The sequence below is a fragment of the Mauremys reevesii genome, unplaced genomic scaffold (assembly GCF_016161935.1).
Source record: "Mauremys reevesii isolate NIE-2019 unplaced genomic scaffold, ASM1616193v1 Contig36, whole genome shotgun sequence".
In the NCBI taxonomy this organism is placed as follows: Eukaryota; Metazoa; Chordata; order Testudines; family Geoemydidae; genus Mauremys; species Mauremys reevesii.
This window is the reverse complement of record NW_024100847.1, coordinates 294811-311349: the sequence shown is the minus strand read 5'-3', so window position 1 is coordinate 311349 and position 16539 is coordinate 294811. Positions and strand designations below refer to the sequence as shown.

The following is a 16539-nucleotide window of genomic DNA, read 5'->3' as shown; positions in this document are numbered from 1 at the left end:
AAAAGCAGCTATGAACATTACATCAGTCTCCCATCACCAGCTGGCCACTCAGAGTCAGGAGCTTGCCAAACTAATGTTTAAAAATCTGCATCTTTAGAGACAAGACACACTCATCTCACTTACATTTTGCCACAGCGAGAGCCCAGGTACTATCAGTTGGGCTACACTGCAGCCTGCTGCTGGGATCCCATTCCGATATTCCGGGGGAAGCCCATAGCAACCCCTACATTGAGCTTCCAACCACTTCCCTTTACAAAATTTCTCTCTCTCTCTCTCTTTTTTTTTCTTTAAGACCTCTAACAGTTCCGTGCTTTGCAGGAGGGATGTGAAAGACTCAATGTGGTGAATCTTGCTGCCACCATGAGTTACAAACTGCCAAAATCTGTCATTTCCCTTCAGTTTTACTCATCAAAACTTCCGAAAGGGACTTCTCAAACCCCTGAACGTGCTGTTCTCACTCAGCATTCTCCGCAAGGTGTTGCCATGTGCAACTCCGAAGTGTGCATCTCCAGCCCTTATATCAAAATATGCTTTGGCCTAGGAGAACGAGAACCATGTTGGGAACCAGGAGATGATGAGTTCAACTCTCGTTATTTCTACTGACTGATGTTAACAGCCCTGTGCCCTTCAAAACCCAAGTTATCACTGAACAACCCATCCTCCCTGAATAAAAGTTACATAAGCTAGGAAGAGAACCCAGATCTCTAATATGGCAGACCCAAGTCTCATCCACTTAGCCTAACCGAAAGAATTTAACAAATCTAAATATTTGTTATGCGGTGTGTACAATGAGGTACAATGCATGCCAGACTACCTGAGTCTAAGCCCTGGTCTATACTATGAGTTTAGGTCAAATTTAGCAGTGTTAGGTCGATTTAACCCTGCACCCGTCCACACTACCAAGCCTGTTTTGTCGACTTAAAGGACTCTTGAAATCGATTTCTGTACCCTTCCCCAGTGAGGGGTTTAGTGCTAAAATCGACCTTGCTGGGTCGAATCTGGGGGAGTGTGGAAGCAATTCTATCGTATAGGGCTCTGGGAGCTATCCCAGAGTGCTCCATTGTGACCGCTCTGAACAGCACTCTCAATTCAGATGCACTGGTCAGGCAGACAGGAAAAGCCCCAGGAACTTATGAATTTCATTTCTTGTTTGGCCAGCATGGTGAGCTGATCAGCACAGGTGACCATGGAGTCCCAGAATCGCAAAAGAGCTCTAGCATGGACCGAACTGGAGGTACTGGATCAGATCGCTGTATGGGGAGAAGAATCTGTGCAGGCAGAACTCCATTTCAAAGGACAAAATGCCAATATATCTGTCAAAATCTCCAAGGGCATGATGCACAGATGCTACAACAGGGACACACAGCAGTGCTGCGTGAAAGCTAAGAAGCTGAGGCAAGCCTACCAAAAAACAAAGGATGCAAACGGTCGCTCTGGGTCAGAGCCCCATACATACCATTTCTATGATGAGCTGCATGCAATTCTAGGGGTGGCCCCTACCACTACCCTACTACTGTCCGTGGACACCTGCAAGGGGGAAGTCTCAGGCAACAGGGATGAGGAGTTTGAAGATGAGAAGGAGGTGGTTGATGATAGCGTACAGCAGGCAAGCAGAGAATCCCTCCTCCCTGGCTGCCAGGAACTGTTCATCTTCCTGGAGCCAATACCCTCCCAGCCCTCCCAAGGCATGCTCCCGGACCATGAAGCTGGAGAAGGAACCTCTGGTGAGTGTACCTTTGTAAATAAAATACAGAGTTTAAAAGCAAGCATGTTTAATGATTAATTTACCATGCCAAGCCAGTAGCAAGTAGTCTGGAATCATTTCAGAACAAACCCTTGCAGCGAATGGGCCCGGGCTTTGGCTGTTTGCCTTTGCCTGAAAATAGCCACATGGTGGGGTGAGGCCCGTTCATGCTGAGCTGTTTGCATTTGGCTGACCAGGATCTTCCCTGATACTAGCCATGTGGATGCGGGGGGAGGGGTGTGAAGCGATCATCCCAGAGAATTGGGTCGGGGTGGGGGGGGATTGGATTGTTCTGCACATTCACCCTAAAACCGCAGCCCCTCCTATTCACTGGCCAACCCAACGGGCTTTGCTTGGTATGGGAAAGGAGGACGCTGCTGTTTGAAACCGTTCCCACGTTATGAAGGTTGAAGAAGCAGAAACCCTTTGCCCTACCATGGCTGCCTGCAAGCTGAATTCTGTTGCCCAGCTGAGCATATGAGATGTCTCACAGCAAACCAGCAGGCACTCAATATAAGAGGCAAAATGCGACCTTGTAGCAAAAGCGCATGTGCTATGTAATATGAATCACTTGACTCAGTGTGAAATAGTCTTCCCTTTGTTCTCTAAAATGTATCTTTTTAATAAAATGAATGTTTGAAATGAAAGATACACAAGTTGAGAGGGAAGGTACTGTACATCTGGGGTCAGGCTTGGGTTATGGGGGGTTATAGATATCGTTTGCAAGGATGAAAAGATACATACATATTGCATAACCGGCATAGACCCAGATTGAGGTGCAAGGGTTTTTAAAGTGTCAGTGGGCTCGGATACACCACCCATGGGATGAATAAAGAGTCCAAGTCAATACTACTCTCCCTTTTTTTCCTCCTGCAGCTGCAAATGTTTCTACGCTCCCCATATCGTCTCCGTCCCAGAGGCCTGCACAGATTAGAAGGCAAAAAAACCCGCACTCGTGACAAGATGTTCTCAGAGCTCATGCAGTCCTCCCGCACTGAAAGAGCTCAGCAGACTGCGTGGAGGCAAACAATGGCAGAGTCCAGGAAAGCGTTAAATGAACACGATGAGAGGAGGGAGGAGCATGCTGAGAGGAGGCAGGATGCAATGCTGAGGCTAATGGGGGAGCAAACTGATATGTTCAGGCGTCTGGTGTAGCTGCAGGAAAGGCAGCAGAAGCACAGATCGCTGCTGCAATCCCTGTATAACCATCTGCCCTCCTCCCCAAGTTCCATATCCTCCTCACCCAGATGCCCAGACCACAGCGGGGAGAGGGGGAAGCTACGGGCACCCAACCACTCCACCCCAGAGGATTACCCAATCAACAGAAGGTTGGCATTCAATAAGTTTTGAACTGAAGTGTGGCCTTGTCCTTCCCTCCTCCCCTCATCCACCACCCCATCTGGTGCTTCCCTCCTCACCCACCCTCCCGGGCTACCTTGTAAGTTTCCCCCCTATTTGTGTGATGAATTAAAGAAGAATGCATGATTTTGGAACAATGACGACTTTATTGCCTCTGAAAGCGGTGATTGAAGGGGGGAGGTTGGTTAGCTTACAGGGAAATAGAGTCAATCAAGGGGGTGGGTTTTCATCAAGGAGAAACAAAGAAACAGCCTGGCCAGTCATGAAACTGGTTTTCAAAGCTTCTCTGATGTGCAGGGCGCCTAGCTGTGCTCTTCTAATCGCCCTGGTGTCTGGATGCGTGTAATCAGCCACCAGACGGTTTGCCTCAACCTCCCACCCCACCATAAATGTCTCCCCCTTACTCTCACAGGTATTGTGGAGCACACAGCAAGAAGCAATAACAATGGGAATATTGGTTTTGCTGAGGTCTAACCTAGTCAGTAATTCGAGCCAGCGAGCTTTTAAACATCCAAAAGCACATTCTACCACCATTCTGCACTTGCTCAGCCTATAGTTGAACAGCTCCTTACTACTGTCCAGGGTGCTTGTGTATGGCTTCATGAGTCATGGCATTAAGGGGTAGGCTGGGTCCCCAAGGATAACTATAGGCATTTCAACACCCCCAACGGTAATTTTCTGGTCTGGGAAGTAAGTTTCTTCCTGCAGCTCTTCCAACAGACCAGAGTTCCTCAAGGTGTGAGCATCATGCACCTTTCCCGGCCATCCCATGTTGATGTCGGTGAAACATCCCTTGTGATCCATTGCAGCACCATTGAAAAGTGCCCCTTGCGGTTTACGTACTGGCTGCCAAGGTGGTCTGGTCCCAAGATAGGGATATGTGTTGCATCTATCACCCCACCACATTTAGGGAACCCCACTGCAGCAAAGCCATCCACTATGACCTGCACATTTCCCAGAGTCACTACCCTTGATAGCAGCAGCTCAGTGATTGCGTTGGCTACTTGGATCACAGCAGCCCCCACAGTAGATTTGTCCACTCCAAATTGATTCCCGACTGACCGGTAGCTGTCTGGCGTTGCAAGCTTCCAGACGGCTATTGCCACTCGCTTCTCAACTGTGAGGGCTGCTCTTATCTTGGTATTCTGGCGCTTCAGGGCAGGGGAAAGCAAGTCACGAAGTTCTATGGAAGTACCTTTATGCATGCGGACGTTTCGCAGCCACTGGGAATCGTCCCAGATCCGTATCACTATGTGGTCCCACCAGTCTGTGCTTGTTTACCGGGCCCAGAATCGGTGTTCCATGGCATGAACATGGCCCATTACCACCATGATGTCCAAATTGCCAGGGCCCGCGCTTTGAGAGAAGTCTGTGTCCATGTCCTCAACACTATCGTGATCGCGCTGTCGTCGCCTCCTCGCCTGCTTTTGCAGGTTCTGCACATACTGCAGGATAATGAGCGAGGTGTTTACAATGCTCACAACAGCAGCGGTGAGCTTAGTGGGCTCCATGCTTGCCATGGTATGGCGTCTGCAGGAGAGCAGGAAAGCAGAGTTGCAGCGGAAGCGGTGAAGGATGATGGTTAGCACCGCGCACATTTCCTAAGGAAGAACACGTGCACCTGGGAGCCCATGACAAAAAACATGGAGAAATTTGCTATTGAGGCAAGAGCAGGAGAGCAGAGTTGCAGTGGAAGCGGTGAAGGATGATGATTTGCAGACCTACTGCACCGTCTGCTGTCAGTAGCACCCAGGACACAACAGCAGCGGTGTCGGTGAGCTGAGCTGAACGGGCTGCACGCTTGCCATGGTATGGCATCTGCGCAGAAAAAAGGCATGAAACGATTGTCTGCCATTGCTTTCACGGAGGGAGGGGAGACTGACGACATGTACCCAAAACCACCTGCGACAATGTTTTTGCCCCATCAGGCACTGGGAGCTTAACCCAGAACTCCAGACTGTGGGAACTTTGGGATAGCTACCCACAGTGCGCCGCTCTGTAAGTTGATGCTAGCCACAGTAGTGAGGACGCACTCCGCCAACCCAATGCGCTTAGTGTGGACATACGCAATCGACTGTATAAAATCGATTTCTAAAAATCGACTTCTATAAAATCGACCTAATTTCGTAGTGTAGACATACCCTAAAACTGCACAAGAAATTCACATCAGTATTAAGATATAGCCTATGCTTGTCAAACAGAATATAACACATACATGCAAGGAGCTGCGGTTAAGGGTGATCACTCAGCTGGCTCCTTCCTCTCATCCTGTATTAATGCAGGGTTTTGCATGGAATACAATAGATATAGACTCAATATAGGAAGTCTTGCCAAAACTTACGCTATTCTTCACAATGCAGGCGATTCATCATTTAAATTTTGTTATGTATTTCGCGGTGTTTGAATAACTTTGTCATACATATAGTTATTAAATATTGCATTTATTTTTAATACGGTGATTTACTTTGGTTGAACTGTATGCTGAATGAGTGGTCTCTGAGGTTAGAATTTTTAAATGTGTGAATTTAACAACAACAAAAATAATACTATTATTCTCCTTCACACAGTTTCCAGGGATACTGTGCTCGCCATCTTTAAATGGATATTTACCACAGTATAATATTAACTTTACTGCCTTATTTGTGATTTCCTATTGCTGCTGGGAAGCACAACGAACACAATGAAAAGTTTAACTACTGCAGGTGCAGTCTAACGTTCAATAGCACTCACTTTGCTTTCTCTCTCCATTTAAAGCTGAATTGAAATTTAACATCAAAATCTGACAAAAGGGTTTTTCAAACTAAAATTGACAAGCGAGTGCTGAAATGTGAATCACCTGCTTAACACAAAACACTCCTATCTGCTCACAGAGGGCCACTCGCTCAACGGAGAGAGAAAAGTGACAAAAAAAGACAGCCACCTCTACAGAACTCAGGGGCTTCTGACCATGTTAAATTCTCAAGACAAGTAATGACAGGTTTCACTTCGGTGCTCTCATATCCTGGGCGACATAAATAACTCACAGTGCTCCCAGGAGGAGAGTAATTCTTCTGCCCATCTTCCTCGCTTAAGGTAGCAGATTTTAACCTTGGTGGGGCACCACAGCTAGCTAGCAAAAAAGACACAGGGTCTGAAAGATTTAGCTATAAAGATAGGCATAAAAATTGTACTTTAAACTTTCTATTTATACATAAATACACATGCACATATATATTTAAAAAAAAACACTAAGTGTGCACAACTCTGTAACATAAGTGAAGGGTACCAAACAGGTAACAGGTACCCTGCCACAAAAGTTTATGATTTAGAGGCTGCAGCAGCTATTACAGTACAGCCACATAACAGCATATGAGCATTAGAGCAGGACACTTAACAAAATATGTAGGGGAAGGGAGATTTTTTTAAAGTTAATTTTAAGGAAGAAAGGCAAAGAACTTGGACAAAGTTAACTGGGTGCTGCTCCAAGCAGTGGGTGATATGAACTAAGGAGTAAAAAAGAAAAGGAAGGAGCTAAGAGAGAGAAAGGCATTAGTAGACTGAAGCATGTAGAAAGGGAGAGACAGATTTCCCACCCTGCTCCTCATCTCCAATTCTAACTGAACATTCTGTTTACACCACAGCATTGTTGTCTTCTTCAACTCTAACCTTGTGACCCTCTCCACTTTATTGAAGTCTCACACAATTCCCAGGGCCTCTACCCCACCCCATTCTCCTGGACCTCTTAGTGCCTTGGACACCATCAAGTATTTCTACTTCTTTTAATCCCATCATCTACTGGTTTTAGTCATTCCATCCTCTCATGTTTTTTTCTCCTGACTCTTCCATCTTGTACATTCAGGCCTAGTTTGGTGGATCCTTCAACAACTCCCCATTCCCTTCCCACTCCATCAGCGAGAATCTGCCGGGATTCTCTCCTTGGCCCACTCTCTTTTCCTTGTGCACCCTGCCTTTGGGATCCTATCTGCTCTCACAGCTTTGGATGTGATCATTATATTGACAACTCACAAAACTCCTCTTTGGATTCCCTGCCAGTAGCTTAAACTGCACATGGCAAACACAGAGCTTGTGTTCCCTCGCAAATATTTCCTTCTCCACGTCCTCAGTCACCACTGATTGAACAACGGTTTCAGAGTTGTAGCCGGGTTAATCTGTATCAGCAAAAACAATGAGTAGTCCTTGTGGCACCTTAGAGACTAACAAATTTATTTGGGCATAAGCTTTTGTGGGCTAAAACTCACTTCATCAGATGCATGGAGTGGAAAATATAGTAGCAGATATATAAACACAGTACATGAAAAGATGGGAGTTGCGTAACGAAGTAGGGGGGGTCAGTGTAACAAGACAATTCAATTAACAGTAGAATACCAAGGGAGGAAAGAATCACTTTTGTAGTGATAATAAGGGTGGCCCATTTCAAACAGTCGACAAGAAGGTGTGAGTAACAGTAAGGGGAAATTAGTTTTTGTAATGACCCAACCACTCCCAGTCTTTATTCAGGCTTAATTTGATGGTGTCCAGTTTGCAAATTAATTCCAGTTCTGCAGTTTCTCCTTAGAGTCTGTTTTTGAAGTTTTTTTGTTGAAGAATTGCCACTCTGTTATTCAGTGACCATCTGATGAAGTGAGTTTTGGCCAATGAAAGCTTATGCCCAAATAAATTTGTTCGTCTCTAAGGTGCCACAAGGACTCCTCGTTGTTTTTGATGATTGAACAAAATCATCCTCTTCTCAGATGCTCACGGCTGTAATCTGGGCATTATTTTTGACTCAGCCCTTTCTATGGACCCTCATGTCCTGACTATATCCAAATCTTGCCAATTTCCCTTCTGAACTTCTCCAAAATCCAGCTTTTCTCAGTGCAGACTGCCAAAGCTCTCATCCAGGCCCTTATATTCTTCTCTATGGACGTGGTTTTATCTCAACCCCTGTGCTGTGCATCCATCTACCAGGGTTCCCTTCCTTACCACATCAAAAAGCAGCTTTAAATCCTCTTTCAAAGCACATCTCAGCACAGCCCTGCCTTACCTACCAGATGTCTCATCTCATGATGTCAGCTACCAGCTGAGCTCTACCAACATACTCATCCTTCATCACCTCCTAATCCACTTCTCCTAGAGAACCTCCAGGCTTTCTTCCTTACCTGTCAGACAGGTCCCTGAAAAAATTCATAGCCGCTACCTTAACCTTAAAAAAAACCCCTATGTCTGCTGCAGTGCCTATAGAACCCTGCTATTTTATACAAGCCAGAAACGAGGCAAGCCACACTGCATGCACAGCTAATCTACATGAAAACACACTGCCCTTCCTCCCCAGCATCTTCACCCATTTGTTTCATCTTCTTGTTAATCTGGATTTAGGGTTCTTTAGGTCGGTGATTTTCCAACTTTTTTTCTGGCGACCCAGTTGAAGAAAATTGTTGATGCCTGCGACCCAACGGAGCTGGAGATGAGGGTTTTGGAGTGAGAGAGGGGGCTCTGGGCTGGGGGTTGGGAGGGGTCAGAGCTCTGTGCTGGAGGTGCAGGCTCTGGGGTGGGGCAGGGGATTGGGGCATGGAGTTGGGGCATGGGCGTCCCTCGGGTGGCTCCCTGTTACCAGCGCAGCGAGGGTGCTAAGGCAGGCTTCCTGGCTGTCCTGGCACCGCGGACCATGCTGCACCCCAGAAGAGGCCAGCAGCAGGTTTGGCTCCTAGGCAGAGGTGTGTAAGTGGCTCCGCATGGCTCTTGCCCACAGGCCCTGCCCTGCCAAGTGGTGCTCAGGGCGGGGGCAGCGCACAGAGCCCCTTGCCCCCCCTGCCTAAGAGTTGGACCTGCCGCTATCTGCTTCCAGGGAGCCGCACGGTTCGCGGTGCCAGGACAGGCAGGAAGCCTGCTTTAGCACCCCTGCTGCACGGCTGACAGGGAGCTGTCTGAGGTAAGCCCATGCCCCAACCCCGCGCCCCAATCCCCTGCCCCAGCGCAGTGTCAGAGCAGGTAGGGACTAGCCTGTCTTAGCCAGGCAGCATTGTCAACGGGACTTTTAATGGCCCGGTCGGCGATACTGACCAGGGCTGCCGCGACCCAGTGCCTTACATTTCACAACCCAGTACTGGGTCACAACCCACTGTTTGAAAACCACTGCTTTAGGGGACTGTAGCGGGGCAGTTACCCCACTCCTGAGAAAAAAGGCTGATTGGGGAAGCAGCCACAGCTGGGCCCATGCCAAATTAGGCCACAGCTGGCCCTATAAAAGAGCCAGAGGCTGAGTCAGTCTCTCTCTAGGGGTGGAGAGAGAAGGACCTGGCTGCCTGGGAGAAACGGGTATCTGAACTGGAGCAGGGCTGGGGAATAGGCAAGGGAGCTGGGGAGCTCTAGCCTGGTAAACCCCCTGGCTGCAGGCCTTATGCAAGGCCTAAAGAGAGGTACTGGGGTTAGGCAGAGGCAGCTGGTCCAATCCCCCTTTGCCAGTGATGAGTGGTTTACAGACTGCAGTCAGCCCCAGTGAGCAAGGGGCTAGGTGATGACTGGCAGTAGCCACTGAGGCAAGGTGGGTGTGACGTTGCATTCTATATGATTTCATGAAAATATGCTAATGAGTATAAATATAATGTAACTGGAATATGCTTCATGCAAAAGGTCTCTTGTAAGGTATCATTACAGAGCTTTTAATCTACTGAGTGTAGTCATCCTATTTGTATAAATGTATCACTCTTCTATCTGAAACTAGAAATATGAAATATAACTCTGAGGTCTTATTGTAGTTATCCAAAGTGTGGGCCTTTAATGGTGGTTTGGAATCTTGATGGTTCCCATTAATAAGGACAATTGACTGTCGATGGCTCTGTTTTCCTTGTAAGTCTTCCTGTATATATGTAGGCTGGCAGGTGGGTAATGAAATCTTACAGTGACATGTGATCATGTCACATGAACTGGAATCCATCTTTAACCTGGTGTTTTTCCATTGAGAAGGAGGGGTCGGAATCCAGAGGGACAAAGGATTCCCACCTTATGCAAAAGATACATAAGAGGGTGGAATAGACAAAAGGGGCAGCCATCATGAGAAATCCCCTAGCTACCACCTGAGCTGGAACAAGGGCTGTACCAGGGGAAAGGATTGTGCCCAGACTAGGAAGGCATCCAGTCTGTGAAAGAAACTTATTGAAACATCTCTGAGGGTGAGATTTTATCTGAATTCAGTTTTATTACCGTACTAGGCTTAGACTTGCGTGTTTTATTTTATTTTGCTTGGTAATTCACTTTGTTCTGTCTGTTACTACTTGGAACCACTTACATCCTACTTTCTGTATTTAATAAAATCATTTTTTACTTATTAATTAAGCCAGAGTATGCATTAATACCGGGGGGGAAGGGGGGAACAGCTGTGCATATCTCTCTGACATTGTTATAGAGGGCGAACAATTAATGAGTTGACCCTGTATACACTTTATACAGGGTAAAACAGATTTATTTGGGGTGTGGACCCCATTGGGAGTTTGGCATCTGAGTGTTAAAGACAGCAACACTTCTTAACCTCCTTTCAGTTAAATCTGCAGCTTTGGGGCATGTGGTTCAGACCCTGGGTCTGTGTTGGATCAGACGGGCGTGCTGGGCTCAGTAAGACAGGGTGCCGGAGTCCCAAGCTGGCAGGGAAAGCAGGGGCAAAAGTAGTCTTGGCACATCAGTTGGCAGCCCCAAGGGGGTTTCTGTGATCCAACCCATCACAGTGGGGATAGGAGGTTGGGGTTCCCCTGGGAGGGGAGGTTGGGGTTCCCCTGGGAGGGGAGACCCAGAGCGGGCATACTACAGGGGCAGAACTCCAAGGTAAAGGGCACTGGAGTCCAGGAGGGACACAGTGGCCAGCATCAGGTGAGACACCAGCCAATAGGGGTGCTCCGAAGCTGGTGAAGAGCTAATTCCCAGGACGACCAGCAGGAGGCGCCGCACTGGTAGCTCTCACTTAACTACCTGTGGTGGAGAGTGCGGGCACATGCGATCCGCCCCTCATACAAGGGGCAGGCAAAGGATTGGGACTATTGCCTGGATATCTGGAGAAAAGCAGACAATGGATCCTGGTTTAACTGGGGTTTTCTTGGTGGAGGCACCAGGTGCCATCCCTGGTTGGGCCCTGGCGTCAGCGCCCTGGAGGAAGGGGGAGGATGAACTGCAAGGGATCCAGGAGACCCGAGAGGGACTATGGGAGGGACAGTGGGCCCTCCACGAACGGGTGGTGCAGCTGGCAAGGGAGCAGAGACCCCTGGTAAAACTCCTCCGGAGGGAGTTTCGTGAGAGCGTGACAGAAAGCCGAGCGCCAAGGCCAGGAGGTCTGGGGCTGAGTGCCGGACTTGTTACGCCTGTAGGTGGCAGGGACATTTGAGATGAGATTCTCCTTACTGGGTTGGGGGCAGGGAGTCGCACCCAGAACAGGGGAAGGGACACGACCCTGAGAAACACTGTTGGATGAAGAAACCCAAGACGGGATCAACATGTTGGGCCTGTGGGCAGTGAGGGCACCTGTGAAGGGATTGCCCAGACCCAAGGAACATGGCCCAGGCAGCCCAGGGAGTGCTTGGCCCAGAAAGGACTGGAAAAGGCCCAAGGCTTGGCGGAGGTAAGGAGTTTGCTTCTTCTGCCAGGAGAGGGGCCAGATTAGGAGATACTGCCCCTTCAAGGGACGAGGGGTGCAGGGTGGTATACCTAAGGACTCAGAGGGTGAAAGCTGGCAGCGTTGATGCTGCAGTGGGAGCAGTAGATCTACCAGGGGGCCAGACCCAACAGAAGGTATCCAAGAAAGGTACTGCGACAGAGTAGGCCCAGCAGGAAGTAGAGGCCCAGACTGACGGAGAGCAGGCTACAGCGGGAACCCAGAAGAGGGCCTGGGGGATGTTAGCCTAGGTACATGGCTGATGGCAGCAGAACAGGCCCACTGGACAGAGGCGGTGGAGCTACAAAAAGCCCAAAAGGAGAAGGAAGACCCGGCCTTAAAACTGAAGGACAGTGAGGAGACGTGAGTGCGGCTGGAAGGACATCTCCGGGCTTCACAGGCCAGGTGTGGGATTTTGGGGGTGTGTGTGTGTAGCGGGGCAGTTACTTCTCTCCTGAGAGAAAAGGCTGGGCTGATGGAGCCCCTGCTCAGGGCTCCGGCATACCGGTAAGTCCTTTCACCCCCGAGTCTCTCTCTAGGTGTGGATAGAAAAGGACCTGGCTGTCTGGGAGAAAAGGGTACTTGAACTGGAGCAGTGCTGGGGAATAGGGCAAGGGAGATGGGGAGCTCCAGCCTGGTAAACCCCCAGGCTGCAGGCCTTATGCAACCCTAAAGAGAGGTACTGGGGTTAGGCAGAGGCAGCTGGTCCAAACCCCCTTTGCCAGTGATGGGTGGTTTACAGACTGCAGTCAGCCCCAGTGAACAGGGGCTAGGTAATGACTGGCAGTAGCCACTGAGGCAAAGTGGGATAGGGGGTTTGGGGTTCCCCTGGGAGGGGAAACCCAGAGCGGGGGTACTGCAGGGGCAGAACCCCGAGGTAAAGGGCACTGGGGTCTGGGCAGGACATGGGGCCTGATGCAGGTGAGCCACCGGCCTGCCTGAGCCTTGGCAGAGTCCCAGACTGACCTATTAGAAAAACATAAGAACATTCTCTCATTTAATAGGAGAGAGATTTATTGTAAATAATTTCACACAGCTGCCTTCGTTGAAAAGGATCCTGACATGCCTTAGATGCTACAGGGACCTGCCACAGGCCAGGTGAGCCCCGTTGTGGGGGGTTCCTCAGGTTTTCCAGTAGCCTATGAGAACAGACAAGCTTCCCACAGCCAGGGGTTGAAACTAAAGGCATCTTCACTGCTGTGCTAGGTCAAGTTATCTAAACAGGAATTAGCCTAGCGAGAGCAACCTCGCTGCAAAAGAATGGTGGAGGTGCAGAGAGCAATTGGATTAGCAGCACAGAGTAGCTCAGTCCCCACTGCATGACGAGCTCCAGCCTAAGCAACTCTCTAGCTCCCACCCACACTCCAAGTGAGCCAGCTATGGGGCCAGATCAAGCTGGAGAGATTTGTCCTTAAACAAAAGCTTCTTTTGACCACCATGAATCCTGTGCTCAGAGCTAGAATGGATATTTCTCCCCCTTACAATCACCAGTTTTATTTGTTTTGTTTTTTAGGGCTGCCTGGGATTGTTTTCAGCACAGACACTGTATAAAAAGGAATTTTGCGAAAGGAAAGATCGTCAGTTCACTCATCTGACTGTTCTGAAAATCATTTAAAGAGCCATGGCACTCACAGAAAGACATCAGGTGCCACAAGATGACTAGAGTGACTTTTATAGTGTTCATATCTGTCAAAACAGGCTAAAAGAAAAGAGGTCCAATCCCAAAATTGCTCCTTCTCTCTCCTTCAAATATTTCAAAGCTCAGCCTCCTCACACACGTGAAAGTACCACTGAACAACATCGCTAAGACAAATAAGAAAAAATGCAACTTATTTTACTCATTTCATTTTCCTTAATATTTCTGAGACTGCACAGTGCGAGATGTCCACATGCATGAGGTGTCCTGTCCGTGTAGCCACACCACCAATTAACTCTTTGAGTAGTAAACTACCTATTCCTGCGCACAAGAGGATTATAGTACAGTTTCAGAGATGGATAATCTTTGGCCCAGTCAACATGCCTGGAGTGCCATTCACAATAGGAGATCCCCTGACACGTTGCCAGCTCACTAGAACCAAATGTGAACAAGTGCTGGTCTCCCCCAATCTCAAAAGCCATCCTCTGATCCCACCTATCCCTTCAACTATTGCCCCATATCCCTTCCTCCGTCCCTTCTAACATCAGTGAACATGATGTTGTGAAGGCCAAAAGTATAACCGAGTTCAAACACAGCTGCCCAGAGGATTCAGGGGGCCTGGGGCAAAGCAATTGGGGGCCCCTTCCATAAAAAAAAGTTGCAATACTATAGAATACTCTATTCTCGTGGGGGCCCCTGCAGGGCCCGGGGCAAATTGCCCCATTTACCTCCCCGGGCAGCCCCGAGTTAAAAGAAGAATTAGTTAAGTTCATAGAGGGCAAGTCCATCAATGGCTATTAACCAAGATGGTCAGGGGTGCAATCACATGCTCTGGGTGTCCTTAAACCTCTTAACTGCCAGACTCTGGCACTGGATGACAGGGGATTGATCACTCTACAATCACTCTGTTCTATTCATTCCCTGTGAAGCATCTGGCACTGACTAGTCTTAGAGGCAGGACACTGGGGTAGATGTACCATTGATCAGACCCACTGCAGCTATTCTTACGTTCACTGCCTTGTGTTTCTCCCTTCTAACAGCATCCTTGATCCTTTCCAGTTCTATAACTGCTCCTTCCCAGACAACTTTCAAACTTTTCCTTGTGTCTGAGCTCACTGATCAAATTCTCTTTCTTAATCCTGTCTGATCTGGGCTTCCATTAGGGGCTGCACTCCCCTGCTGATCCTGTCCTCTCTTGGGACCATCTCATCAGCTCACAACGCTTCAGCTACCAGCTCTGCGCTGATTCCTTACAACTCATCCAGGTGCTGGGGGCATCGTCCCTGGAGTCAACAACTTATTTTCCCCACTTCACAGCGAGACGGTGACAGGGTTAATTACACTAAAACCGGGCTGAGAGGCCGCCTCCCCAGTAGAGGACCCAGCACAGCCGGGGTAAAGCCAGGGGCCGGGTGAGCAAAGGGCTCCACGCACCGTTATCTGGGCTCCCAGCCAGACCCGGCCCCACCCAGCCACGATGCAGACAGTGAGTTGGTTCCAGGCCGGGGACGGGCTCTGGGTAGCTCCGGGCTTGTCTCTCCCGGGCAGAAGCGGGGCCAAGACAAGGCACCGCCGGGCGGGTCTGGGGCAGCGGAAACACCCGCCCCGACGGGCCGTGGGGCCGAGCCCGCTGCCCGCCTGCTCACCCCTGTCCCCCGGCCCGGGCAAACAGAAGGACCTCGGAAATTCTACACTAGTTACCATGATCTCACTCACAGGCATAATCATTTAAAGGTATTGTGGGATTCATCAATTCCAAGGGCAACTCTTTTCTGATCCCTTGTGCAGTGTAGGCCAAATTTTTCGCAATTCATAAGGAATTTAACAGAAATATAAAAGTATCAAAGAGTCCTGTGACACCTTATAGACTAACAGACGTTATGGAGCATGAGCTTTCATGGGCGAATAGAGATTATTTGGTGAGGAATGAGAAACTAATTGAACCCCACCATCCCAGTGTTCAGGGTTCAATTGTGTTTAGGTCATTAGTTGGACTGGAATCTATACACCACACAGCAAGCTCAAGAGGAATGCTCTGTAGAGATAGAGAGGGCTGTGGGTTTTTTTGTTTGTTTGAAATGTGGCTTCTACAGAAGGCACCAGCAACACCATGGATCATCCTACACTTTCATCATGTCTCCCCCTTCCCAAAAATATCTATATGACTGACATAATCTAAATCAAGTGAATATAAAATACACATGAAAACTCTGTAACCGGGGCCAGCTCTGCAGAAACAAACAAACAAACAAACAAAAAAAGGCCTATTATGTACATAAAGTTACTTCCTAATCAGGCATGCCAGACTACTTGAATCTAAGACTGCACAAGAAATTCACATCAGTATTAAGATATAGCCTATGTTTGTCAAACAGAATATAATACATACATGCAAAGCCTGATACTCGACTACAGCAGGTAGCATAAACTTTGGATCTTTCCCTTTAAGAAGGCGTTACCCATACGGTTGGGTGCTGTGCTGTATGTAGACTATCAGACCCCTCCCCCAACCCCCTCCAGTAAACTGCACGAGTTAAACATCTACATACAATGATATTCTGGAACTGAACTTCCCCGCTTTTGGGAGAGTTTAATATTAAAGCAGCGAGGTGATCAACCTACCTAATGGCTCTGAAAGAGCCTCCACCCCAGCTGTTAGCCTGGGTAACTCAGCAAGAATAAAACCAAATTGTTGCAGCTGCTTGAATACCAAGTACATAAATGCATTGTTAACTAAATGAAATAGTGTGAGTGAACACTGCCGTCGCCCAAAGGAGGATTGTACAATGACCTTTATTTCCCCCTTCTAAGAACTTTATGGCTGTGATATGAACTTACAGAAGCCTGAGCCTTCACTGCCAAGGAACCCTCCCAGAGAGTTCTGAAAAATAGGGTTCCCAAAAAAATCCTCCTTGTAAGGCTCTCTCTCCCCCTCCCCACACTTTCGCACTGAGTAGTAGGGTACTGGCATAAAGTAAAACCTTAGTTGAAGAGTTTATCTCCACTTAAAATCAACTGTTTGTAACATGAGAATTAACTGCAACCTTGGAACGCTGAAGGGAGACAAAAAATACAGGAGGTATTAGAGGCAAAAATGGTTTCCAGGAATGATTTATGAAGTGTCCGTTATTCTTCAGTTTTCCAACAGTAACTAGATTTCATGATAAGTATTTAGGGGGACTAAGC

General features: G+C 48.3%; 2 protein-coding genes across 13 annotated transcripts in view; both read right to left on the bottom strand.

The window, feature by feature from the left end:
• Nucleotides 1-16539, bottom strand: part of LOC120393914 (complement receptor type 2-like) — a 341488-nt gene that overhangs the window by 69726 nt on the left and 255223 nt on the right. The window lies entirely within an intron of this gene.
• Nucleotides 1-16539, bottom strand: part of LOC120393911 (complement receptor type 1-like) — a 404201-nt gene that overhangs the window by 193009 nt on the left and 194653 nt on the right. For 5 of the 12 annotated variants that reach the window (XR_005592155.1, XR_005592156.1, XM_039518354.1 and 2 more), the window contains exon 23: nt 6024-6212. The exons of the other annotated variants lie outside the window; for them this stretch is intronic. Coding sequence is in view for 3 of the 5 variants with exons in the window: in XM_039518354.1 (XP_039374288.1) it covers nt 6024-6212 (189 nt within the window). In the remaining 2 variants the exon portion in view is untranslated. The remainder of the gene's footprint in view (nt 1-6023; nt 6213-16539) is intronic. 12 annotated transcript variants of the gene reach the window in all.